This window comes from Bufo bufo, chromosome 3 (genome assembly GCF_905171765.1).
Source record: "Bufo bufo chromosome 3, aBufBuf1.1, whole genome shotgun sequence".
In the NCBI taxonomy this organism is placed as follows: Eukaryota; Metazoa; Chordata; class Amphibia; order Anura; family Bufonidae; genus Bufo; species Bufo bufo.
This window is the reverse complement of record NC_053391.1, coordinates 340,375,811-340,402,849: the sequence shown is the minus strand read 5'-3', so window position 1 is coordinate 340,402,849 and position 27,039 is coordinate 340,375,811. Positions and strand designations below refer to the sequence as shown.

Here is a 27,039-nt window from a genome sequence, read left to right as displayed (position 1 = left end):
TAGTTTAATATAAAATATAGAACAACCTTGAATAAAGCCCTAAGCACCCAACCTTACTGTGTGCCAAGCTCCAGTCTGGCAGAGCTCCTACGGGTCTGGAACCACATATGGTGCTTCTAGGGGAGAATGTCCCCTAGACAGAATGCAATTTTACACGGCACTATATTTTCCATCATGGATTCACACACAATTTATGAAATAAGAATACTTTGTGATGCATCACCAGTATAAGCTTATAACAAGCTGTGGGCAGCATATTACAGATTTATAATATTGCCTTGTTCACAAGCTCTATCTTCCCCATTTCTTTATTCACCCTTGCAGAACCTTTTCTCAATACCAGTGGAGAATTTGCTGAGCTTTTCACTTTTAGTTCTGCTTAGCGGTCCTCCATGTAACTGCAAGCTACTTTCGGCTAGGCCAAGTTCTCACTCCAGTTATTTGATCAGTTATTGTCAGCCAAAACCAGGTGCAGATCTTTCCATTACACCTGATCTCTGAGTAGACATCACTACTGGTTTTAGCTCACAATAACTGATGGAAATAACTGAAGTGTGAACTTGGCCTTCGTAACACCCAACGTCAGTGAAAGGACAGCAAGAACGTAAATGTTGCAGCATGGCGCCAACGCTGGACTTAAAAGCAGGGGACCTACAGTTGCCTATGATGAAAAGCATCAAATATATATCTGAATGACTACATGCATAAGGGAAATATTTCATGCAAAAAGAGCGCTTTACAATACCTTAAGGCAGAGAACCGTTTGGCTTTTGCTTTATCCAGAAACTTCTTGCACTTTGCTATTCTATCGTCCAAATCTTGCAGCAACGCCTTTGAACTATGCTTTGAAGCACTGTTCGGATCGGCATTTGGGAGAGCATCAGTTTCGGCATCAGAAATGTGGGCACTTGGATGACCATCTTCTTCTGACAAAACGTCTCCTTCCTGTGAATCCAGCTCTGAAATGTCTGACATCCCATCGATCTCTATAGGCACCAAGTCTTCCTGTGAAAATTCTGGAGCGATGTTAATCTTTCGAAAGTTTTGGTGAACATTTGACAATATTTCTCTTATCTCCTCCTTTTCCAAAATTGCAGCTTCCTGAGTGTCTGTGATTGCATTTTCATCGTCAAGTTCTTCCTCATTCGCACTGGTTCCAGCAGCCGTTGCTAATGATGTTTGCCGAGGCTAGTAGGAAAATGACCAAAATGCACATATGAACTTAGAGAATCTTACATATATTAATTTGCCAACAAATGCTACTGATTTAGAGAGGGCACCAGCTGTAGCTGGGTGTGTATACTGGCAGCAGGGTCAGTCATTACAAAGAATCAGAAAGCTGTAAATGTCGTAGCATAAAACGACAGGGAAACAAAATGCAAAAAAATAAATAAAAATAAATATATATAAAATTTTAGACAAATAAAAATCCTTTTTTTTTTAAAAAAAAAAGGTACCTCTGGAGGTGGCTCTGCATTTGGTGGTTTTACAAAGAAAGGAATCCTCCCTCGCTGCCAATCATTGAGTACCATCTTTGAAACAGTCTGGCGATCAGGCTCTCCACCCTTCCATGGCAAGAAAAAGAAGTTATCATCAAAAGTGAAAAAAAACTTTCAATTTACAATTTTTTTTTCCATAAATAGTAACCCAAATGCAAAACAAACATTTGCAATCATTTTATTTATTTTCGTTCAAGTTCTAGCCTGCAATGCATGCTGAATTTCCTGTGACAGACTCCCTTTAAAGAGTTTTTTCAGGCTCCTGATATTGATGACCTATCCTCATGTTCAGGTCATTAATATCTGATTAGTGAAGGCCCGACACCCTCCCCCGTCTGCTTTCCTCTGCAGAACCAGGGCTGTGGAGTCGGTAGATAAATGCTCCGACTCCCCGACTCCTCTGTATTTAATATGCAAATGTATTTTATACATTCCTTGAAGGAAAGAAAGGCAACATACATGTCATTACCACAGAACTACTGGCTAGGAAGCTGCTGCCTTCTCCTTTGTGTGCTGATCTTCTGCTGAAGATAGGGCAGTGGGGGGATCCGGGAAGGGGCAGGGGAAGGGGCATTTATTGTAAAACATGATTTCTCTAGTAGAATCCCATAGTCATGTTTAAAGTTTAAGCTAACAATCTGAGTTTACAAGTTTTTATAGCCTTAGCTGAATGACAGCAGTTTTTCAAATGGTTTACAGCTTCAGTCTTGAACTACTGACTATCCATTCCCTTCACTTATACAAGTGTCTCTAGTCCTGCAAAAAACATATTTACTAAATCAGTTATCAGTGAGAGGCTAGGGTAACCATGGGCGTTGCGTTCCCTGTAACAGCGGAACACAACACAACGGAAAGAATAAGTATTGCCGCTCCTTAACTGTGCGTTGCGTGCCATATAGTGAAGCATATGAAAAGCATGCTTCTTCACTTAACGTGTTCGTTTTGCGGTAACGTGACGCACTGCATGCACTGGCCTTTATTCTTACAGTAGAGAAGTAATTAATTATAACTTTTTGTTAAATGGGACATTTAAACTTGATTTTTTTTTTTATTTCAATTTAAATTTAGTAGGAGTCGGAGTCAGTTCATTTTTGCAGACTCCGACTCCAGGTACCCAAAATTGCCTCCGACTCCACAGCCCTGTGCAGAACTGTAAATGGAGCAGGAAGAACAGCTCTGTTCAAAGTGTAATGGCTCGGCTCCCACTGAAGTGAATGGCCACTACACGTTGAATGGAGCTGTGCTCCCTGTTCCATTCACAGTGCTAGCTCCATCCGCAGAGGCTGCAGGGAACAGCTGATCGTGAGGGTACTGTCATCAATTGCATATTAATGACTTATCCTGAGGATAGGTCATCAAATATCAGGAGCCTATAAAACCCCTTTAACCACCTCCCGACCGCCTAACGCACGGATGCGTCCGGAAGGTGGTTGATTCATTCCTCCTGGACGCATCCGTGCGTCATCTCGCGAGACGCGAGATTTCGGGTATTGCCGGCCCGCGCATGCGCATCGCGGGCCGGCAAAAGTTAAAGAACAATTTCGTCACCAGCCTGCCAGCAACGATCATTGGCTGGCAGGCTGGCGATTTTCAAAAAATCCAATCACAAGCCATATAACAGATCATATTAGTAAATATGATCTGTTATATGGCTTGTCTGCTCCTGTGCTGGTCCTTTTCGTCGGTTGGATCCAGCACAGGAGCAGACTGAACTGTGAGTACACCAAACACTACACCTTAGCCCCAGATCACCCCCCTGCACCCCAATTAACCCTTTGATCACCCCTTTGATCGCCCCTGTCAATCACTAGTGAAAGGAAAAAAAGTGATCAGTGTAAACTGTCACTTTTTTTTTTCCACTAGTATTGGCTGTTAGGTTTTAGGGATAGTTTAGGCCCCTTGGTTAGGTAGTTAGCGTCAGTTAGCGCCCAGCCCACTGCACCGCAGTCACTTTTATTCGCTGATTAGCGTATCGCTAATCAGCATTTGTACTTTTATAGTATCTGTAAGTGATCAAAACTGATCACTGTCAGATCTATACTTGTATTAGTGTCACCTTAGCTCGCCCTCCACCCAAAACGCAGTGTTTGCCCGATCAGGCCTGATCGGTCGCCCACACGTGCGTTCACCCACGCCCGCCCCGCCGCAGTGACAAAAAATTTTTTGTTTTTTGATCACTGCACATTCACTGTACACGCACTGCGGCGATAAAAAAATCAGTTTTGATATTTTTTATCAACCGCAGCGGCCTCCGGTACTTCGCTAGCCTCCCCTTTGTAAGACAGGTTTGCTTTTTTTCTTGGGTAGTCTCAGGGAATACCCCTAAATTTAGTAGTCCAAAATGTCAAACAGGGGGTATTCTTCTGAAGAGGCCTACAGGATTCTGACCCAGTCGGATGAGGAGTGGGAACCCTCATCTGACGAATCTAGCGGGTCAGAATATGAACCTGTGGAAAGCAGTGGCTCTCTGACCCAAAGTTCGGACGAGGAGGCTGAGGTCCCTGATAGCACCAGGCGTACCCGGCCCCGTGTCGCTAGACCACAGGTTACGCAGGATCCGCTTCAAGAGCAGCAGAGTGGGGCTGTCGCTGCCGGATCACGTGGTGAGGCATACACCAGCAGCGCAGCCCTTCCTGGACCTAGTACCAGCACTGCCGTACAACATGGTGAAGTAGCGAGCACCAGAAGGGCAGTTGAAGCTGGTACGGTGGCACGTGCAGTAGTTACCCCGTCGCAGCCACCGCACAGACAGGCCCGTAGAGCCCCTAGAGTCCCTGAGGTGCTGGCAAACCCTGATTGGCAGTCACCAACTTCAGCCGCACCTGTAGTTCCCCCTTTCACCGCCCAGTCTGGAGTTCGGGTTGAGACGGCTCAAATCGGTTCGGCCCTGGGATTTTTTGAGCTGTTCTTGACTGCGGAGCTCTTGGACTTAGTCGTGGCAGAGACAAACCGGTATGCCACACAATTTATAACCGCAAACCCGGGAAGCTTTTATGCCCAGCCTTTCCGGTGGAAACCAGTCCAAGTTTCCGAAATTAAAATTTTTCTGGGCCTTCTCCTCAACATGGGTCTAACTAAAAAGCATGAATTGCGGTCATATTGGTCCACGAACCCAATTCATCACATGCCCATGTTCTCTGCTGCTATGTCCAGGACACGATTTGAGACCATCCTCCGTTTTCTGCATTTTAGCGACAACACCACCTCCCGTCCCAGAGGCCACCCAGCTTTTGACCGGCTCCACAAAATTCGGCCCCTCATAGACCATTTCAACCAGAAATTTGCAGATTTGTATACCCCCGAGCAAAACATCTGCATAGACGAGTCCCTAATACATTTTACCGGGCGCCTTGGCTTCAAACAATACATCCCAAGCAAGCGTGCCCGGTATGGGGTCAAATTGTATAAGCTCTGTGAAAGGGCCACAGGCTATACCCACAAATTTCGTGTCTATGAGGGAAAAGATCAGACCCTGGAGCCGGTCGGTTGCCCTGACTACCTGGGGAGCAGTGGGAAGACAGTCTGGGACTTGGTGTCACCCTTATTCGGCAAGGGGTACCATCTTTATGTGGACAATTTCTACACAAGTGTGGCCCTCTTTAGGCATTTGTTTCTAGAACGGATTTGCGCCTGTGGCACCGTGCGACCTAGTCGCCGGGGCTTCCCCCAACGGCTTGTTACCACCCGTCTTGCAAGGGGGGAGAGGGCTGCCTTGTGTAATGAAGAACTGCTCGCGGTGAAATGGAGAGACAAGCGTGACGTTTACATGCTCTCCTCCATTCACGCAGACACGACAATCCAAATTGAGCGAGCAACCCGTGTCATTGAAAAGCCCCTCTCAGTCCACGACTATAATTTGCTCATGGGAGGGGTGGACTTCAATGACCAGATGTTGTCTCCGTATTTAGTTTCCCGCAGAACCAGACGCTGGTATAAGAAGGTGTCTGTATATTTGATTCAATTGGCGCTGTATAATAGTTTTGTTCTCTACAGTAAGGCTGGGAGAACACGATCCTTCCTCAAATTCCAGGAAGAGATCATCGAGAACCTCCTGTATCCAGAAGGTTCCGTGGCCCCATCCACCAGTGTAGTTAGCCGTCTACACGAGCGACATTTCCCCAATGTCGTTGCTGGTACCTCAATCCAACCGTCACCCCGAAAAAGATGTCGTGTCTGTAGCAGGAGTGGAATAAGGCGTGACACCCGCTATTTCTGTCCTGACTGCCCTGACCACCCTGCCCTATGCTTAGGAGAGTGTTTCCGGAAGTACCACACACAGGTACACCTAGCATAGGGATCACATCTCACCAGGACAGGCACACAGGGCTATTAGGGCCCATTCACTCACAGCTGCTGCAAACGTCTCCTTTCACATGGGACAAAGTGCATAACGTACTTCGCCACATCTTTGGGCGATTTGCGCTTTGCACATTGACCCATGGGGAAGGAGAGGTTTGTTCTATAAAGGTAAAAAAAAAACAAAAAAAAAAAAAACACCAGTAAGCAAAAAGGTTAATGTTCAGTTCAAAAAGTTAAAGTTTCTATGTTCTCTTCCAAAGTTAATAAAATTATTGTGTTGCGGCCTGGTTTTTTCTCTTTTTTTTTTTTTTTTTTACCTTCCAGGTGGACCAACCGATCGACTAGCTGCAGCACTGATGTGCATTCGGACAGAAGCATTGCGCTGCTGTCAGATTACACGCAAGTCGGTGTATGCGGCGCTGCAAGACGAGATTTCTCCTCTGCAGTAAAAGATACGTTTGCCGAGGCATATGAGCTGAGGAGGTGGCGGTGTTCATATACTTTGGCAAACACTTTGTATATATAAAAAAAAAAATCCCGGCAATGATTTATTCATCCACATCGATTGATGTGAATGGAGAAATCGGGTTTGCCAGGGCATACGAGCTAAGTGGGCATGGATGTTGGGCGGAGCTCCTATGTCCTGGCAGACGCCTTTCCCCTCCTTTTTCTTTTTTTGGCAGAGATTTTTTCATCCACATTGATCGATGCGAATGAAGAAATCTGTGCTGTTCATTTTTTTCTTTCAGCCCAGCGGCTGAACGGAAAAAAAAAATCTCATTACCTGTATGCTCAATATAAGGAGAATAGCAGAAACTCCTAATGCTGGGCATACATGTAATGATTGCGGAGACCCTCAAATGCCAGGGCAGTACAAACACCCCACAAATAACACCATTTTGGAAAGAAGACACCCCAAGGTATTCGCTGAGGGGCATATTGAGTCCATGAAAGATTGAAATTTTTGTCCCAAGTTAGCGGAAAGGGAGACTTTGTGAGAACAAAATCCAAAAAATCAATTTCCGCTAACTTGTGCCAAAATTTTTTTTTTTCAATGAACTCGCCATGCCCCTCATTGAATACCTTGGGGTGTCTTCTTTCCAAAATGGGGTCACATGTGGGGTATTTATACTGCCCTGGCATTTTAGGGGCCCCAAAGCGTGAGAAGAAGTCTGGTATCCAAATGTCTAAAAATGCCCTCCTAAAAGGAATTTGGGCCCCTTTGCCCACCTAGGCTGCAAAAAAGTGTCACACATATGGTATCTCCGTATTCAGCAGAAGTTGGGGAATATGTTTTGGGGTGTCATTTTACATATACACATGCTGGGTGAGATAAATATCTTGGTCAAATGCCAACTTTGTATAAAAAAAATGGGAAAAGTTGTCTTTTGCCAAGATATTTCTCTCACCCAGCATGGGTATATGTAAAATGACACCCCAAAACACATTCCCCACCTTCTCCTGAGTACGGAGATACCAGATGTGTGACACTTTTTTGCAGCCTAGGTGGGCAAAGGGGCCCACATTCCAAAGAGCACCTTTCAGATTTCACAGGTCATTTACCTACTTACCAGACATTAGGGCCCCTGGAAAATGCCAGGGCAGTATAACTACCCCACAAGTGACCCCATTTTGGAAAGAAGACACCCCAAGGTATTCCGTGAGGGGCATGGCAAGTTCCTAGAATTTTTTATTTTTTGTCACAAGTTAGTGGAAAATGATGATTTTTTTTTTTTTTTTTTTTTTCATACAAAGTCTCCTATTCCACTAACTTGTGACAAAAAAAAAAAAATTCCATGAACTCACTATGCCCATCAGCGAATACCTTGGGGTCTCTTCTTTCCAAAATGGGGTCACTTGTGGGGTAGTTATACTGCCCTGGCATTCTAGGGGCCCAAATGTGTGGTAAGGAGTTTGAAATCAAATTCTGTAAAAAATGACGAGTGAAATCCGAAAGGTGCTCTTTGGAATATGGGCCCCTTTGCCCACCTAGGCTGCAAAAAAGTGTCACACATCTGGTATCTCCGTACTCAGGAGAAGGTGGGGAATGTGTTTTGGGGTGTCATTTTATATATACCCATGCTGGGTGAGAGAAATATCTTGGCAAAAGACAACTTTTCCCATTTTTTTATACAAAGTTGTCATTTGACCAAGATATTTATCTCACCCAGCATGGGTATATGTAAAATGACACCCCAAAACACATTCCTCAACTTCTCCTGAGTACGGGGATACCAGATGTGTGACACTTTTTTGCAGCCTAGGTGGGCAAAGGGGCCCATATTCCAAAGAGCACCTTTCGGATTTCACAGGTCATTTTTCACTGAATTTGATTTCAAACTCCTTACCACACATTTGGGCCCCTAGAATGCCAGGGCAGTATAACTACCCCACAAGTGACCCCATTTTGGAAAGAAGAGACCCCAAGGTATTCGCTGATGGGCATAGTGAGTTCATGGAAGTTTTTATTTTTTGTCACAAGTTAGTGGAATATGAGACTTTGTATGAAAAAAAAAAAAAAAAAAAAAATCATCATTTTCCACTAACTTGTGACAAAAAATAAAAAATTCTAGGAACTCGCCATGCCCCTCACGGAATACCTTGGGGTGTCTTCTTTCCAAAATGGGGTCACTTGTGGGGTAGTTATACTGCCCTGGCATTCTAGGGGCCCAAATGTGTGGTAAGGAGTTTGAAATCAAATTCAGTAAAAAATGACGAGTGAAATCCGAAAGGTGCTCTTTGGAATATGGGCCCCTTTGCCCACCTAGGCTGCAAAAAAGTGTCACACATCTGGTATCTCCGTACTCAGGAGAAGGTGGGGAATGTGTTTTGGGGTGTCATTTTATATATACCCATGCTGGGTGAGAGAAATATCTTGGCAAAAGACAACTTTTCCCATTTTTTTATACAAAGTTGTCATTTGACCAAGATATTTATCTCACCCAGCATGGGTATATGTAAAATGACACCCCAAAACACATTCCTCAACTTCTCCTGAGTACGGGGATACCAGATGTGTGACACTTTTTTGCAGCCTAGGTGGGCAAAGGGGCCCATATTCCAAAGAGCACCTTTCGGATTTCACAGGTCATTTTTCACTGAATTTGATTTCAAACTCCTTACCACACATTTGGGCCCCTAGAATGCCAGGGCAGTATAACTACCCCACAAGTGACCCCATTTTGGAAAGAAGAGACCCCAAGGTATTCGCTGATGGGCATAGTGAGTTCATGGAAGTTTTTATTTTTTGTCACAAGTTAGTGGAATATGAGACTTTGTATGAAAAAAAAAAAAAAAAAAAAAATCATCATTTTCCACTAACTTGTGACAAAAAATAAAAAATTCTAGGAACTCGCCATGCCCCTCACGGAATACCTTGGGGTGTCTTCTTTCCAAAATGGGGTCACTTGTGGGGTAGTTATACTGCCCTGGCATTCTAGGGGCCCAAATGTGTGGTAAGGAGTTTGAAATCAAATTCAGTAAAAAATGACGAGTGAAATCCGAAAGGTGCTCTTTGGAATATGGGCCCCTTTGCCCACCTAGGCTGCAAAAAAGTGTCACACATCTGGTATCTCCGTACTCAGGAGAAGGTGGGGAATGTGTTTTGGGGTGTCATTTTATATATACCCATGCTGGGTGAGAGAAATATCTTGGCAAAAGACAACTTTTCCCATTTTTTTATACAAAGTTGTCATTTGACCAAGATATTTATCTCACCCAGCATGGGTATATGTAAAATGACACCCCAAAACACATTCCTCAACTTCTCCTGAGTACGGGGATACCAGATGTGTGACACTTTTTTGCAGCCTAGGTGGGCAAAGGGGCCCATATTCCAAAGAGCACCTTTCGGATTTCACAGGTCATTTTTCACTGAATTTGATTTCAAACTCCTTACCACACATTTGGGCCCCTAGAATGCCAGGGCAGTATAACTACCCCACAAGTGACCCCATTTTGGAAAGAAGAGACCCCAAGGTATTCGCTGATGGGCATAGTGAGTTCATAGAACTTTTTATTTTTTGTCACAAGTTAGTGGAATATGAGACTTTGTAAGAAAAAAAAAAAAAAAAAAAAAATCATCATTTTCCGCTAACTTGTGACAAAAAATAAAAAGTTCTATGAACTCACTATGCCCATCAGCGAATACCTTAGGGTGTGTACTTTCCGAAATGGGGTCATTTGTGGGGTGTTTGTACTGTCTGGCCATTGTAGAACCTCAGGAAACATGACAGGTGCTCAGAAAGTCAGAGCTGCTTCAAAAAGCGGAAATTCACATTTTTGTACCATAGTTTGTAAACGCTATAACTTTTACCCAAACCATTTTTTTTCTACCCAAACATTTTTTTTTTATCAAAGACATGTAGAACTATAAATTTAGAGCAAAATTTCTATATGGATGTCGTTTTTTTTGCAAAATTTTACAACTGAAAGTGAAAAATGTCATTTTTTTGCAAAAAAATCGTTAAATTTCGATTAATAACAAAAAAAGTAAAAATGTCAGCAGCAATGAAATACCACCAAATGAAAGCTCTATTAGTGAGAAGAAAAGGAGGTAAAATTCATTTGGGTGGTAAGTTGCATGACCGAGCAATAAACGGTGAAAGTAGTGTAGGTCAGAAGTGTAAAAAGTGGCCTGGTCTTTCAGGGTGTTTAAGCACTGGGGGCTGAGGTGGTTAATACCAGGAAATGCATGAAATATTATAGATATTGGTTATTAACCACTGAGACAGCAGTGTCAGCTATCAGAATCCTATAACAGAGGGACGTCAGGGATTGGGTTAGGAGAGATTAGTAGGACAATCCTGCTTTCCCCATGATCTCTGTTCTTCCTCGGGCTGTGGTCTCATCAAAGGCCTGTGAGATCACTTCTAGGAAGGGAATCGACTTCGGATGAAACATCCAAAGTCAAGTCGCAAAAAACTTTGTTAGAATACTGTATGGAACGAGCGCTCTGTACAGTATTAGAATGTATTGGCTCCGATGAGCCGAAGTTATTACTTTGCGAAGTCTCGCAAGACTTCGGGTAATAACTTCAGAAATTCATTTCTACTGTTAAAAACCTTTTCCCGAACTCCGGTTTGGTTCTAAGTGGTACAGTATTGTTACAAAGTTTTATGCGAATCGACTTCTGATGTTTCCGCCGAAGTCAATTCACTCATCCCTAAGGACTTCTATCGGTGACGTGGCCTTTGTGCAGCTCAGTCCCTTTCAAGTGAATGGGACAACATAGCAATTCTAAGCATAGCCGCTATACATTTCACATGGAAAAAAACTGAAACACTGCACATAATTGCAGACAAAACTGACTAAACTTGCGTGCAAATCCATCAGTTTTTTTTCCAGACGCTGAGAGAATCCATAAGGCTGGTGTGAAAGAGGCTTTAAAGCGGGTTTTCTCACTTCAGCAAGTAGCATTTATCATGTAGAGAAAGTTAATACAAGGCACTTACTAATGTATTATTATCCATTTTGCTTCCTTATCTGGCTGGATTCATTTTTCCATCACATTTTACACTGGTCGTTTCAATGGTTATGACCACTCTGCAATCCATCAGCAGTGGCGATGCTTGCACACTAAAGAAAAGAGTGCCGGCCTCTCTGGTGACCAGGAACATGGGAGCATGGATGTGCCAGTGCTTCTTTTCTACAGTGTGCAAGTATGACCACCGCTGATGGTTGCAGGGCGGTCGTAAGCATAGAAACGAGCAGTGTATAACGTGATGGAAAAATTAATCCAGCCAGCCAAGGAAGCAATATGGATAATAACAATACATTAGTAAGTGGCTTGTATTAACTTACTCTACATGATAAATGCCATTTCCTTAAGTGAGACAACCCCTTTAAGAATATTTTTTTTAATTATAATTCTTAGTGTCCAAATAGGGCTTTCTTATTTATTTGAAATTGGCAAAGACATTTTTTATAGGTCTTGAAAAAGGAGATTTTTGTATAACTTACCAGTAAAATCTCTTTCTCGCTCCTTACTGGGGGACACAGGAACCGTGGTATAGCCATGTCCTCTAGGAGGCGTTGACACTAGTAAAAGCTGTTAGCTCTTCCCCTGGCAGCTATACCCCCTCCAGCCTGGAGAGAGAGCTTCAGTTTGTGTACAAGCAGAAGCAAGCCAACCAAGAAAAAACTAAAAATGTAATGAAGGTATGTAAGGAAGACCAAGTAGCCGCCTTACACAACTGTGCAGCCGAAGCACGATACCTCCGAGCCCAAGATGCGCCCACCGCTCTGGTGGAGTGAGCTGTGACACCTAAGGGCGGAACCCTGTCCCGGGCGCGGTATGACTGCGCAATTGCAGCCAGAATCCAGCATGCGATTGCCACCTTGGAGGCCGCCAATCCCTTGCAAGGACCCTCCGTACGGCGGAAGGGAGCGGAGGCTGCTAAATAGATCTTCTAACAGCATCCAAATGGTGCAACTCCCTTTCCTTAGGGTGTGAAGGAGAGGGACACCGTGAGGGAAGGACAATTTCCTCGTTGATATGGAAGTCGGAGATTACCTTCAGAAGGAAGGAAGGAAGGAAGGAACGGGCCCGAGAACCGCTTTATCCTTATGAAGAACCAAGAAGGGTTCTCTGCAAGAGAGCGCCGCCAACTCAGACACCCGTCTGATGGAGGCGATAGCTACAAGGAAAACCACCTTCCAGGACAGGAGTCAGAGAAATCTCCCACAGAGGCTCAAAGGGGGGAGCCTGGAGCGCCAAGAGGACTAAATTCAGATCCCAAGGCGGTAAAGGAGGACGGTACGGAGGAACAGTATGTACCACTCCCTGAAGAAAAGGTCCTGACAGGCTCGAGGGGGCCAGAAGGCGCTGGAAAAAAATTAGAAAGCGCCGAGACATGACCCTTCAAAGAGCTAAGGGCCAAACCAAGGTCCAACCCCGATTTAAGAAAGGACAGGACCGTGGGGAGAGAAAAACGAAGAGGAGAAATGTTTCAGTTTTCAGAGAAACCCAGGAAGGACCTCCAGGTCCTGTAATAGATCCTGGACGAAGCAGACTTCCTAGCCTGAATCATAGTGCGGATAACATCCACCGAAAAGCCTCTTCGCTCTAGAATGGCGGTTTCAATGGCCACGCCGTCAAACGAAGAGACCTTAAATGCTGATGGAAGACCACCCCCTGCGAAAGCAGGTCGTCTCTGAGTGGCAGTGACCAAGGAACTTCTCCCAGAAGGAGAATGAGGTCGGCGTACCACGAGGACAAGGATAGTCGGAATGCCCTCCATCCCGATTGTACGTAGAACCCTGGGCAGGAGGGGGAAGGGGGGGGGAGAACACAAAGGAGGTAGAATCCCTGCCAAGAGGAGATCAGGGCGCGAAGGTGGGAAGTTTCCGATTGAGCCTTGAGGCCATCTAGTCCAAGTCGGGACGACCCCAACGGAGACAGATCGCCTTGAATACCTCCGGGTGGAGGGACCACTCGCCTGGATCTATCGTGGTCCTGCTGAGGAAGTCCGCAATCCAGTTCTCCACACCCGGGATGTAGATCGCTGAAATTGCCGGTACATGGGCCTCAGCCTACCGCAAGATCTCGGCAGATTCCTGCATCACCGCGAGGCTGCGTGTTATTCCCCATGGTGGTTGATGTACGCCACCGCCGTGGCGACCCCTCAGGAGGAGAGTCCAGGGCCGGAGGGACAGAAGAATCGCCCCGAGCTCCAGGACATTGAGCGGAAGCTTGGACTCAGACCGAGACCATGTGCCTTGGACTGTCCTGGGAGGGAACACCCCTCCCCAACCCAGAAGACTGGCGTCGGTGGTAACAGCCGTCCAGGAGATCGGAAGGAAGAACCTCCCCAAAACTGGAGCCGACAGCCACCAACGAAGGGACGACCTCACCTGAGGGGAGAGGCGGATGGGATAGTCCAGGCTCCCAGAAGATTTGTCCCAGGAGGACAGCATCGCTTTCTGGAACGTGCGAGAGTGGAACTGGGCAAAGGGAATCGCCTCGAAACAGGCGACCATCTTCTCCAACGTCCTCATGCAGAGTCGAATGGATGAAGTCTGCAGTCGAGAAAAACCCTCCCGGAACGGTGTAAAGCCAGCCGCTTGTCCGGAGGAAGGCGAATCCGTGCCGCGTCCGTGTCTAGAAGCATACCCAGAGACTAATTGTCTGGAGGGTGTCAGAGATGACTTCTACGGGTTGACCAACCACCCGAAACGTGCCAGGGCTTCCAGCGTGATCTGTACGCTGTTTGATGCCTGAGCAAGGGAGGGGGCCTTGATGAGGATGTCTTCCAGATAAGGCATAAGGAAGATGCCTCTGGAACGGAGCAGGGCGAGAAGAGGGGCCAGGATCTTTGTGAAGACCCGAGGTGCGGTTGCCAGACTAAACGACATGGCGACAAACTGGTAATTATAGTCTATCGCAAACCTCAGGAAACGCTGGTGACTCCGTGCGATGGGAACGTGGAAGTAGGCGTCCTGGATATCTATAGCCGAAAGGAATTCCCCCTGCTCCAGAGAAGTAATTACGAAACGAAGGGATTCCATCCGAAACCGCTGGAGAAGGAGGAACTGGTTTAGGAGCTTGAGGTCCAGGATAGGGCGCACAGAGCCCTCCTTTTTGGGGACCACAAAGATTGGAATAGAACCTCTTGAACCTTTCTGATGGGGAAACAGGAGAGATAACTCCCCGATCCAGAAGAGACTGAATAGCCTGGGAGAAGGCGGCCGCCCTGGAGGAAGAGACAGAAACTCGATCACGTATCCCGAGGATACAATCTCGAGTGCCCAAGCGTCGGAGACATGGGCCCGCCAGACATCCTGGAAGAGGGAGGCGGCCCCCCCCCCACCCTGTTGGGCGGGGGCGCACCTTCAGGCTGAGGACTGCTTAGTTTTTTTGGGGCGGAAGAACGCATGTCTGGGTGATCCCAAGCCTGGGAAACCACCGCCGAAAAATCATTATGGCGAGGAAACACCTTTGAGGCCTGTTTTGGACGGAAGAAAGATACCCCCTGTTGGTCAGTGGAGGAAGGGGGGGGGGGGGGGTGTCTTGCACGCGGAAGGTGTCGCGGATGGAGGCTATCCACAGTGGAGGCCAACTTAGAAGGCTGCTCCGCATCCATATCCAAATCCGAATTCTCAACCTCACCTTCTGACAGCACGTCCCCAGGAGAAAAAAAACCTGAGAGACCGTACACGTGGTGGAGAGGGAGATGCGTTAGAGGAAGAAACATTGTCTACTCTGGGACGCTTTTGTAAAGACTGAATCACCGGGGGAAGGGGGGTGACCTGGGGTCACCTGAGCAAGAAGCTATGGAGGGTGAATCTGAGGGAGGCTGATTCTCAACCATGGTGCCTGGAGCAGGCATCTACTTATCTGTCCAGCCGCCATCTTCACCCTTCCTCTTCTCCAGCAGGTTCACCCCTTCAGCTACCAGCAGCGTAGTGGCAGGAAGCTGGAAGAGGGACTTGGACGGGTGACCCTTCAAGCTGGCGGGATGCAGGGGAGCGAGGCTGCCCTGGTCCACCTTGTCTTCTTGTGGGGGAGGAGGCAGCGTGGCGGACCAACGCTGGCGTGCTCCCCCGGGAGAACAGGGAGGCGAGGCGACCGCTGTTTCCCATCTGAAAGAGAAGGAAAAAAATAAACTAAAATAAAAGATCTTCAGGAGCTTCTTCAGGGAGGTCTTGCCTCCTAATGACACTAGAAAAAACAGAAGCTCTCTCTCCAGGCTGGAGGGGCTATAGCTGCCAAGGGAGGAGCTAACAGCTTTTACTAGTGTCAACGCCTCCTAGAGGACATAGCTATACCACGGTTCCTTGGTCCCCCAATGAATATGGGGGAGAAATGGTTATTAACTGGAGGAATACAAAAACCTAATGTTTATTTTATTCAAGGAATAATACTTTCACCCCAATATAAATCTTCTAATACTCTTGAGCACAGCGATGCCAAAAAGAGGCAAATTGTGTAATGTACAATGTCACTACAGTGCAGAGAACAAAGATAATATTTCAGTTTTACAGTATTTTTTTTTACATATGCCCTCTAGATTCAGCCGTTTGGGTGATAATCACCCAGGTAGACAAATGTTGGTGGATGCCAAGAGGTACTATGGGGGCACATGTAAACAGTAAACAGCCTATTATCAGTGATCTGTATACTCAGACATGCAGAGAAGGCACAATGTCTCCTCTGCACAGGTAATCTCATATCATTAATGACCGCATTGGTGTTCCTTAACACTTGCCCAAATGCAGAAGCCAGTTGTAACCGCATCACTAACTGGAGGCTTACAGCATTTTAAGGACAGTTTCCTGTCATAGTACAGTACATGAGCTGGAATAGTGTGACACTGAGTGTACATTTAAAAGGGGTTCTCCGAGAATGATTCAAAATGACCGCCAGCAACCTGTACTAGAATGTGAGTAGGACTGGTTGCCTCCACTTTGAGAGCTGCTTGAGGGGATGAGAGAGCCAGATCACACTCTGCTCCAGCACTTACCTTACTACAGAAGGTCTTAATGCACACAACCGTATGTATTTTGTGGTCCACAGAAAACGGATCCGCAAAAAATACAGATAGTCAGTGTGCATTCCGTATTTTGCGGAACTGAACAGCTGGCCCTTAATAGAACAGCACTATCCTTGTCCGTAATGAGGACAATAAGAAGACGTTTTTTTTTTTTGCGGAAGGAAATACGGAAATGGAATGCACACTGAGTAACTTCTTTTTTTTTTTGCGTACCGTATACAGAACAATCCATTTTAATGGATCTGCAAAAAAAACCTGAACGGACATGGAAAGAATGTGCATGAGGCCTAATGGTGAGTTTTCCTGTCAGGCTGCTCAGCCATGATGGCATATCATAGACAGGATCGTATCATTATCCTTTAGTGTAGAGCAGTCCTACTCACATTCTAGGACAGGTTGCTGACTGCTATTTTAAAACATTACCAGAGAACCCCTTTAACATGCTTCTGGCAAATGGACTGTGCCATTCCACCCTTACTTTGCAGGGCATTGACGGGGTGAGGTTTATACCATGATTGCACAATTCAAACCATAATAAATGGAGCCTTATGTAGAAATTAATTATGCTCTTCCCTTTTCTTCTCATGGACATTTCTTGCGTAATTTCAAGACTCTTAATTGGGGCTTTAGAAGATCTGTTTTATTATTGAGTCAAGGAAACAGGCCACCAGTTCTTAATTTTCAACTATTATTTCATGTTGACCGTTTACATCAGTATAATAGAGTTGTCATTAGCTTTTAGCAAATGTCATTCCTAAATAATTACAGATTTTCTTTTTCAATTAAATCTTTATTGGAAGAAGTTTACATATTAAAAGATACAAACCAAGAGAATTACCATCAGATAAGTATCTCCTAAGGTCACTTTCAGACGAGCGAGTGTCACTCTGGACTCGCAGCGCAGCACCCGTACTTAACTCCCAGCACTGCCAGGGTCACATGGTATTATCCAGGTCATTCCAGACCTAAGGGTTACATAGCATCATAAATCAATATAATGCTGACAATGTTATCCAATACACTGCAGAACTGTAAGGATTAAATAGAGTCAATAATCATATAATGCTATGCAACCCCGGCAGTGCTGGAAGTTCTGGACTCGCAGCTCAGCACTCGTCCTGAGCATGACATTCGATCGTCTGAAAGCGCCCTTAGGAAAGGATAAGGAAGGCTAGGGAAGGGGGCAAGAAGGGCAACAAGCAAAAAGTGAAGTCAAGGCCTCATGAGTTCTGTGTGCCTTCCACAAAATATAGAACATGTCCTATTCTTGAAGTCAATAGATCTGCAAAATGCCTACAGTCGTGTGCATAAGGCATATACCGTATTTGTCGCTCTATAAGACGCACCCCCCCCCCCAAAGTGGGGGTAAAATAGCAGTGCGTCTTATGGGGCGACTGCTGCGACCGTCGGGTGTATCGGCTGAGAGGGAGGAGGGGCTGGGGGCCAGCATCTGGTTTTGTAATGGCAGCGGGGCCCGATGCAATCACTGTATTCTACTACACCGAGCCCCGCTCACTGTAGTATAATCATATCTAACCTGTAGGTATTGTTAAACTATTCAAATAATCTGAAATCCAGCGCCTGTACTACTTACTACTAACTACTTGGCAGTCAGGAGGCCGGGCGGGCGGCAGCGTAACTCACTACGTCACGCGCCTGCTCTGCCCATTTTATGAATGAAGCAGGCGGCGCAGGTGCGTGATGTAGGGAGTCACGCTACCAGTGCCCGCCCGGCCTTCTGCCTGCTACGAAGTAAGTAGTACAAGCGCTGGATTTAAGATGATTTGAATAGTTCAACAATACCCACAAGTTAGATATGATTATACTACAGTGAGCGGGGCCCGGTGTAGTAGAATACAGTGACTGCACCGGGCCCCGCTGCCATTACAGAACCAGATGCCGGCCCCCATTCACTACACAGGAACACTGTTATGGGGGATCTGTGGATGACACATTAGATAAGATGCTATATTAGATAGATAGATAGATAGATAGATAGATAGATAGATATCTATCTATCTCTATCATCCACAGATGCCCCCACAACAGTGCCATCCACAGATGCCCCCATAACAGTGCCATACACAGACCACCATTAGTTCCAAACCCACCAAAAGCACATCTTTTGGTTCAAAATATATATATTTTTTTTCTTATTTTCCTCCTCAAAAACCCAGGTGCGTCTTATGGGCCGGAGCGTCTTATGGGGCGAAAAATACGGTAATGTATAAAGTAAGGTTCTGCAGTATGCGAGCAATCATACGAATAGGAGGGCTTTTTAGAGTAATACATGTATAAAGTCAAACTAAATAATTAAGAAAATCCAATTCTAATAAAAACAATGAATATGGCATGCTCACTGACCTTTAACAGCTTTCCGGTTTTAAACGCAAGCTTCTCCAAGAAATCCTCAGCATTTTCCCAGGAATCTATCTTATAGGTCTTACTGACGTACTCTGGTTTCGCCCTCTCAAGGACAGCAGCAATGTGATCTTCGGGGCTTTTAATCTTTTCAACTTGTACCTAACAATGTCCAGTGAAGAAAAGAGAAATGGTCAATTTCCATTCGAGGCGGCTGGCAAAATCTCAAAAGGTTTGCTGTTAGGGGAAACATACCACAATCTGGAATTATACTAGTCAAACCTCGTAATTTCTCCCCCAACAAGTTCAAGGGGTCGTCTGGTTTGACAGATGAACCCGGACATAAGCTCCCCTTCACACATTTAGCCTGTATCAGTGGAGCATCTGAGCATTTCTTGCTCCTAGTAACCTGACTACCAGATGTCGAAATACACTTGCTGAATGATTAAGACATAACTTTTATTTATATATTCCTTTAAACTATAACTAACATACAATGTGAGACTGATTAAAGGGTTTCTATCACTTCGTATGACATATTTAGGTGTCAGACACTAGCGATCCGCTAGTGTCTGCTCTGCCCAACCATCCTAATGTGATAGGTTTTGGGGCAGCCGTTTTGCTAAAATAACAACTTATATCTATATGCTAATGAGCCTCTAGGTGCTATGGGGGCGTCATTAGCACCTAGAGGCTCCGTCTACCTTCATAAACTGTCGCCGCCCAGCGCGTCCCTCCAGCCCGCCTATCTCCTGCTGAATGCGATCCTCTCAGTGCGCGTCTCTGTTCTGCGCATGCGCAATGAATGTCTGACCGCCTCCCTGCTCAGACATCTCCACTGCGCCTGCGCCGATGACATCATAGTGCTCCGAGGAACAGGCGCAGTGGAGATGTCTGAGCAGGGAAGCTGTCAGACATTCATTGCGCATGCGCAGAACAGAGACGCGCATGGAGAGGATCGCATTCAGCAGGAGATGGGCGGGCGGGAGGGACGCGCTGGGCGGCGACAGTTTATGAAGGTAGACGGAGCCTCTAGGTGCTAATGACGCCCCCATAGCACCTAGAGGCTCATTAGCATATAGATATAAGTTGTTATTTTAGCAAAACGGCTGCCCCAAAACCTATCACATTAGGATGGTTGGGCAGAGCAGACACTAGCGGATCGCTAGTGTCTGACACCTAAATATGTCATACGAAGTGATAGAAACCCTTTAACACTCAGTATTCGACTGCCTGCTGCCTCTTATTGTATCTATATAAATCTGTTACTGTTGTGCCTCACCACTAACATTAGTAGTAGAGCAACAAAGTGGCCAGCTTCTTGCATATTAACATAGATCACACTTTCATCGCATTTCAATTCTCTCTACCGGCATCCTCAGGGGATCGGGCAGGTCACTTGACTCTAGTGTCTAGGCATTGGTGCGTTACGCAGCCTTTCATCAGAGGATTGCTCCAGAAATCCTGATGTATACCTCCAACAGAAGGCTCAAGCACAGTAAACACTGAGCCTAAGGCCGAATGCACACGGCCGTGTTCTGCGGCCGAGAGCGGTCCGTGGTAACCCGGCCAGGATTCCTGCTGACAGCAGGAGCGCACGGCGTCATTGGTTGCTATGACGCCGTGCGCTTCATGATCTATACGAGTGTATTACTGTACAGCAGCGGCGGCATGGAGTGCACAGCGTCATAGCAACCAATGACGCCGTGCGCTCCTGCTGTCAGCAGGAATCCCGGTCAAGTTACCACGGACCGCTCTCGGCCGCAGAACACGGCCGTGTGCATTCAGCCTAAAGGGAAGTCTTGAAACAGTCAGCCTGGGTGCAAAGGAGTTTTTTTCACGAGAGAAGACCCACTGGCAGTAGCTATGCCAGCATGCTTGAGCCAATGTTCTCATTTCCGAGCCTATATAACAGGTCCGCAGTTCTTTCCATGTCCCCATGGATCTCTGCTAAATGCACTATAGACAACCATTTCAGTCCATACTCACCACTCCCTTCAAAACGATGTCCGTTTCAGAATCCCCAGATGGATAAACAACACCAGGGCAATCTATAAGAAATATTCGTCTCATCAGTGTGATATACTGCCAAACCTGAGGGAAAAAAGAACATAGAGTGTAAACTACTACAGTTCCCATATAACAATTACTATAGCATTTGTATTTTGGTTACAGTCACCAGTCTTACAATAAAGACCGACTAAATTGTAATGAACAAACATATTTGAAGTCCATTTTAGACTTTAAAAGTACACAAGCATGACTGACCCCATTATGGGCAGAAAACGAGAGACAAAGTCCCAAATAAGTGGAATTGATGATTTAGCAATTATGGACTCTATGAATGCCATGCTTTCCAATATTTATGTACCCGGGCTGAGTAAAGGCCCTTTTACAAGGATGAATCCAGAAGAATGGAAAGTTTCTTCAGCCATTCATTGGCCTGTCTACAAGCCCCACAAAAATCAGCTGAAAACCAGCAAGAGATGATCGGATCTTCTAGGCAGCTGAAAAACAATTGCTTGTTAGAAGCACATCTTTGAACGAGGGTTGTGGTAATTGTTTGACTTCACGCAGTTTGCGTTTGAACAAGTAAAGCTTTAACAGGCCGATTGACCTGTTGTTATGGTCCCACATTGGGCCATGTCAACGCTCTGCCTTCAATATGCTGTTCAGCCCCGCAGGGTAACAGGAGCATGTCACCCAGCACAGGGCCTGTAACACTTTGTTCTGTCATAAGAATGAGTAATCTGTAGAATGACATGGATAGGAGGTCAATGTCACCCTCAGGCATCCGTTCTCAGAACTGGGACTTATTTGTGGTAATGAAGTAAAGAAAAAAAAACAGATGAGTTATGAAGCCATCTGTCTGTAATAAGACCAGCTTTTCTTCTGAGATCCGCTTCATTCATGGATTTTGCTTCGTAGTAGTACTACTGGAGATCTATGGACCTCCCTTTTAGGGTCTGTCCAGCAAGCTTTGTGCCAACTGCACATATTCACAGTGGTATGGTCTCAGTAACGGAGTCTTAGAGCCGTATTCCAGGATTTTGTTACTGAAGGACTATACTCAGAATATCTGATTGTCAGCATTTGACACCCTGCACCCCCACAGATCAGCTGTTTCAGTCTAGCTCTGGTACCACATTTATATAGTTTTTCATGTGTTTTGATACTAAAAAAATAAAAACATTGGGAAAAAAAACTATTCTTTTCATCACCATAGTCTGACCCCCATAACTTTATGGTAACATCTACAGAGCTGTGTTGGGGCTCATTTTTTGTCGGGAAGATCTGTAGTTTTAATTGATACCATTTTGAGGCTTGTATAAACTTTATTAATTTTTTGCTCCTTAGGGAAGAGATGGGGTCTTTAACCCCTTTACTACCGGGCCACTTTTCACATGTGTCACTTTATGTGGAAATAACTTTGGAACACTTACTAATCCAAGCCAAAGATTGTTTTCTCGTCACATATTGTACTTCATGACAGTAGGTAAAATAAAGTCAAAATATTTCATTTTTATTTATAAAGAAAAATATCCAATTTACAAAAAACTTGGAAAAATTAGCAAATTTCAATTTCTCTGCTTTTAAAACAGATAGTGATAACTTATAAAATAGTTATTACTTTACTCTCCCCATATGTCTACTTCATGTTTGGATCATTTTGTGAATGTCATTTTATTTTTTGGGGATGTTACAAGGCTTAGAAGTTTAGAAGCAAATCTTAAAGATTTTCAGACAATTTCCAAAACCCACTTTTTAAAAAGGACCAGTTCAGGTCGGAAGTCACTTTGTGAGGCATACATAATAGAAACCACCCAAAAATGACCCCAGTTTAGAAACTACACCCCTCAAGGTATTCAAAACTGATTTTACAAACTTTGTTAACCCTTTAGGTGTTCCACAAGAATTAAAAGGAAAAAGGAGATGAAATTTCAGAATTTCACTTTTTTGGCAGATTTTCCAATTTAATCTTTTTTTCCCCGCAAAGCCAAACAAAACTCATTATTTATGGCCCCGATTCTGTAGCTTACAGAAACACCCCATATGTGGTCGTAAACTGCTGTACAGGCACACGGTATTGCGCAGAAGGAAAGGAGCGCAGTGTGGTTTTTGAAGGGCAGATTTCACTGGGATAATTTTAAGTTGCCATGTCACATTTGAAGACCCCCTGATGGACCCCTAGAGTAGAAACTGCAAAAAAAAATGACCCCATTTTGGAAACTATGGGATAAGGTGGCAGTTTTGTTGGTACTATTTTAGGGTACATATAACTTTCTGATTGCATGGTATTACACTTTTTGTGATGTAAGGTGTTCACCTGAGGGGTTAGGTCATGTGATATTTTTATACAGCAGGTTCTTACGGACATGGCAATACCCAATATGTATACTTTTTTAATTTATTTAAGTTTTACACAATAATATTTTGGAAACAATTTTTTTTTAAAAACAAATCATGTTTTAGTGTCTCCATAGTCGGCCATATTTGATTTTATTTTTTGGGCGACTGTCTTAGGTAGGGGCTCATACTTGCGGAATGAGATGACAGTTTGATTGGCACTACTTTGGAGTGCATATGACTTTTTGATCGCTTGCCATTACACTTTTTGTGATGTAAGGTGACAAAAAAATCTGCTTTTTTGACACTTTTACGGTGTTCACCTGAGGGGTTAGGTCATGTGGTATTTTTTTAGCGCAAGTTGTTATGGACGGGTCGATACTTAATAGGTCTCCTTTTTTTAATTTTATTCTTTTACAATTAACACAATAAAAGCATTTTTTGAAACAAAAAAAAAAATCATGTTTTAGTGTCTCCATAGTCTGAGAGCCATAGTTTTTTTTTATTTTTTGGGCGATTGTCTTAGGTAGGGGCTCATTTTTTGTTGGATGAGGAGACTGTTAGATTGGTACTATTTTGTGGGGCATAGGCCTTTTTGATCGCTTGGTGTTGCACTTTAAGTAATGTATTTTTATTAGCAGTTTTTATTTTTTGATGGTGTTCATCTGAGGGGGTTAGGTCATGTGATATTTTTATAGAGCCGGACGATACCCAAATGTCTACTTTTCTTTTTTCCTCCTATTTTTTTTACAATTTTTTTCTTTAATTTGGGAAAATGATGCTTGTAAAACATTATTATTTTTTGCTTCTTTTTTCACTTTATTTTTTTGTCCCACTCTGGGACTTCAACTTTTGGGGGTCTGATCCCCTTTACAATACTTCTGTATTGTAAAGCATTGGCTGTAAGTGTATTACTGAATATAATACACTTAGGCCCCTTTCACACGAGCGAGTTTTCCACGCGGGTGCAATGAGTGACGTGAACGCATAGCACCCGCACTGAATCCTGACCCATTCATTTCAATGGGTCTGTGTACATGTGTTGTTTTTCACGCATCACTTATGCATTGCGTGAAAATCACAGCATGTTCTATATTCTGCGTTTTTCACGCAGCCCTGGCCCAATAGAAGTGAACTGGGCTGCGTAAAAAACGCATTGCATCCGCAAGCAAGTGCAGGTGCAATGCATTTTTCACTGATGGTTGCTAAGAGATGTTGTTTGTAAACCTTCATTTTTTTTATCACGCGCGTGAAAAACGCATCAAAACGCATTGCACCCGCGCGGAAAAAACTGAATGCAATCGCAGACAAAACTGACTGAACTTGCTTGCAAAATGGTGCGAGTTTCCCTGAACGCACCCTTAAAGTATCCGAACCTAATCCGTATAGTTCGTGTGAAAGAGCCCTTACAGCTTCCTGCGTGTGAGATCCAGGGGGTCTGTCTGGCTGCATTACATGCCATCGGGTCCCCGTCACAGCAACGATGGCCACCCTGGACATGGCAGGATCCCGCACGAGCCACGATCAGCGCTGACAGCAGCAGTGCGAGGGTTAATGCGCCGGCATCAGTGTTTTCAACGATGCCAGCGCATACAGCAGCGGTCCGACTATCCGTGACTGTCGGACCGATGCCGCTGATAGAGCGGGCGCAGCTCCTGCACCCGCCCGATCAGCCTGCCGTGCATGTTCGGCGCAGGGATTTCTGTCCCACATTTCTGCGCCGTACATGTATGGCGCTGGTATCCTACGGGTTAAGAGTTAACTTTTCATCATCAGCATATAGTCCCAATTTATGGAGTCCGAGCCCAACTGGAATTCTATTCCATCACCAGCGCAAATAGAACAGAAGACAAGCGTTAGCTCAACATGTTCCACCAGTGATCTGAAGCATTAGCTACAACTCTCAATGTATTTTTCTTTGCATGTAAAGTGAAAAAGAATGAAATAATATTCTGGACCTTTGCAATCAAATTTATGATGTACCTAGTTCCACCAGCTGCCTGTTATTCCCATTATGTTTTCAAAAATGTGTTTGGCTGGAATCACACATGCAGTTCTTTGGACTAAGGCCAGGAGAGGATCCAGAAGGAAGGGCTCATATAAAGGAAAGCTCGATGAGAACTATTTTGTATCTACTTGTGTTTGGAAAAAAAAAAAAACCTTCACTAAAACCTGCATGTGTAGTTCCAGTTTAAAAAGGAGAATTTTATACGTTGTGACTAGGGATAAGTGAAACGACTTCGGATGAAACATCTGAAGTAGATTCGCATAAAGTTTAGTTCCAATACTGAAAGGAGCAGGAGCTCATACAGTATTAGAATGTATTGGCTCCGATGAGCGGAAGTTATTGCTTCGCGAAGTCTTGCGAGAATTCGGGTTATAACTTCATAAATTAATTAGTACTGTATAAAAAAAAAAAAAAAAAAAAAAAAAAAAAAATTATTTTTTTTTAAAAATCCCGAACTCTGGTTCGGTTCCAAGGTACATTCTAATACTGTACGGAGCTCCTGCTCCGTACAGTATATTAAAGGGCTTCTGTGACCCCACTAAACTTTTTTTTTTTTTGTGTACTTATAATCCCTATACTGCGATTTGTCCATACATAATGTGATTAATCATTTTGGTTCAGTAGATTCTGCTAAAAACGTACTTTTATAATATGTAAATTACCTGTCTACAAGCAAGTAGGGCGGCTACTTGCTGGTAGCAGCCGCATCCTCCTATCATAATGACGCCCCCTCCGCATGTTGATTGACAGGGCCAGCAAACGGGATCTTTCTCTGGCTGGCCCTGTCTGCTATCAAGATCTCGCGCCTGCACCGTAACTGTATTCAATCGGCGCAAGCACACAGAGGCGGACGCTCGCTCGGCCGCTCCATCCTCAATGCGACGATGACGTCACATCTACACCCGACGCAGGCGCATTGAGGATGGAGCGGCCGAGCGAGCGTCCTCCTCTCAGTGCGGCTGCACCGACTGAAGACAGGTACGGCGCAGGCGCCAGATTTTGAATGCAAACAGGGCCAGCAGAGAAAGATCCCGTTCGCTGGCCCTGTCAATCAACATGCGGAGGGGGCGTCATTATGATAGGAGGATGCGGCTGCTACCAGCAAGTAGCCGCCCTACTTGCTGGTAGACAGGTAATTTACATATTATAAAAGTACGTTTTTAGCAGAATCTACTGAACTAAAATGATTAATCACATTATGTATGGACAAAATCGCAGTATAGGGATTATAAGTACCCAAAAAAAAAAAAAAAAAAAAAAAAAGTTTAGTGGGGTGACAGAAGCCCTTTAACAAAGTTTTATGCGAATCGACTTCGGATGATTCATCCAAAGTCGATTCGCTCATCGCTAGTTGGGCCATAAGGTTACAGATCTAGATTTGAGGCGGACAATGATTACCACAAACAATATAAAGATCATTCAGATTAGTTAGCAGTAGTGACATGCGTGTAGACAATTCAGCCAGCGGGCACCAGAAGCAGTGGAGAGGTGAGCTCGGCACTGGACCCAGAGCACCCCTGACAGGCGAGTTTTAACATTTGCTCCTTTCTCGACCACCTAAAAAAAGTTTCCTATTCTCGGGAAAACCCCTTTAATTATGTTTCACATGTAAGAAGAAAGGCAGAAGGCAAGGGTGGGGATAGTTTGGACTTTATGTACTTGTATTCGCTTACCTTTGTTTCACCAGCTATTGGGGCAACATTACAGACTTTCTTGGAACGCAGGGTATTAATCACAGAGCTCTTGCCCACATTTGGATATCCGATAAATCCCACGCTAATTTGCTTTTTGTCAGTGTGCAGCTGTTAAATGCAAGTAAAGTTATTTCAGAGACATTTTTTTACAAAGAACAGAATGGAGAATACCAATATAAGAACAGCACGTGTTCACATTTATAACTGAAATCCTTATTATACGCAACCTTAGTTATGTAAAGAAAGACTCCGGTACAATATGGTCCCACTGCGTTCATCTTATGTTTATGCAGAATTGGAGGCACGTCCTTGTGCAAAGAGGCTGGGAATGGGGTAGA

The 27,039-nt window shown here is 44.7% G+C and overlaps 1 protein-coding gene across 1 annotated transcript in view; it reads right to left on the bottom strand.

Moving 5' to 3' along the window:
* The window catches only part of GNL2 (G protein nucleolar 2), a 78,827-nt gene that overhangs the window by 25,474 nt on the left and 26,314 nt on the right, over nucleotides 1-27,039 (bottom strand). Inside the window, exons 9-13 of the mRNA XM_040424434.1 lie at nucleotides 26,681-26,809; nucleotides 20,642-20,746; nucleotides 18,656-18,814; nucleotides 1,458-1,565; nucleotides 746-1,188 (exon numbers count right to left, since the gene is read on the bottom strand). Coding sequence (XP_040280368.1) covers nucleotides 746-1,188; nucleotides 1,458-1,565; nucleotides 18,656-18,814; nucleotides 20,642-20,746; nucleotides 26,681-26,809 — 944 coding nt within the window. The remainder of the gene's footprint in view (nucleotides 1-745; nucleotides 1,189-1,457; nucleotides 1,566-18,655; nucleotides 18,815-20,641; nucleotides 20,747-26,680; nucleotides 26,810-27,039) is intronic.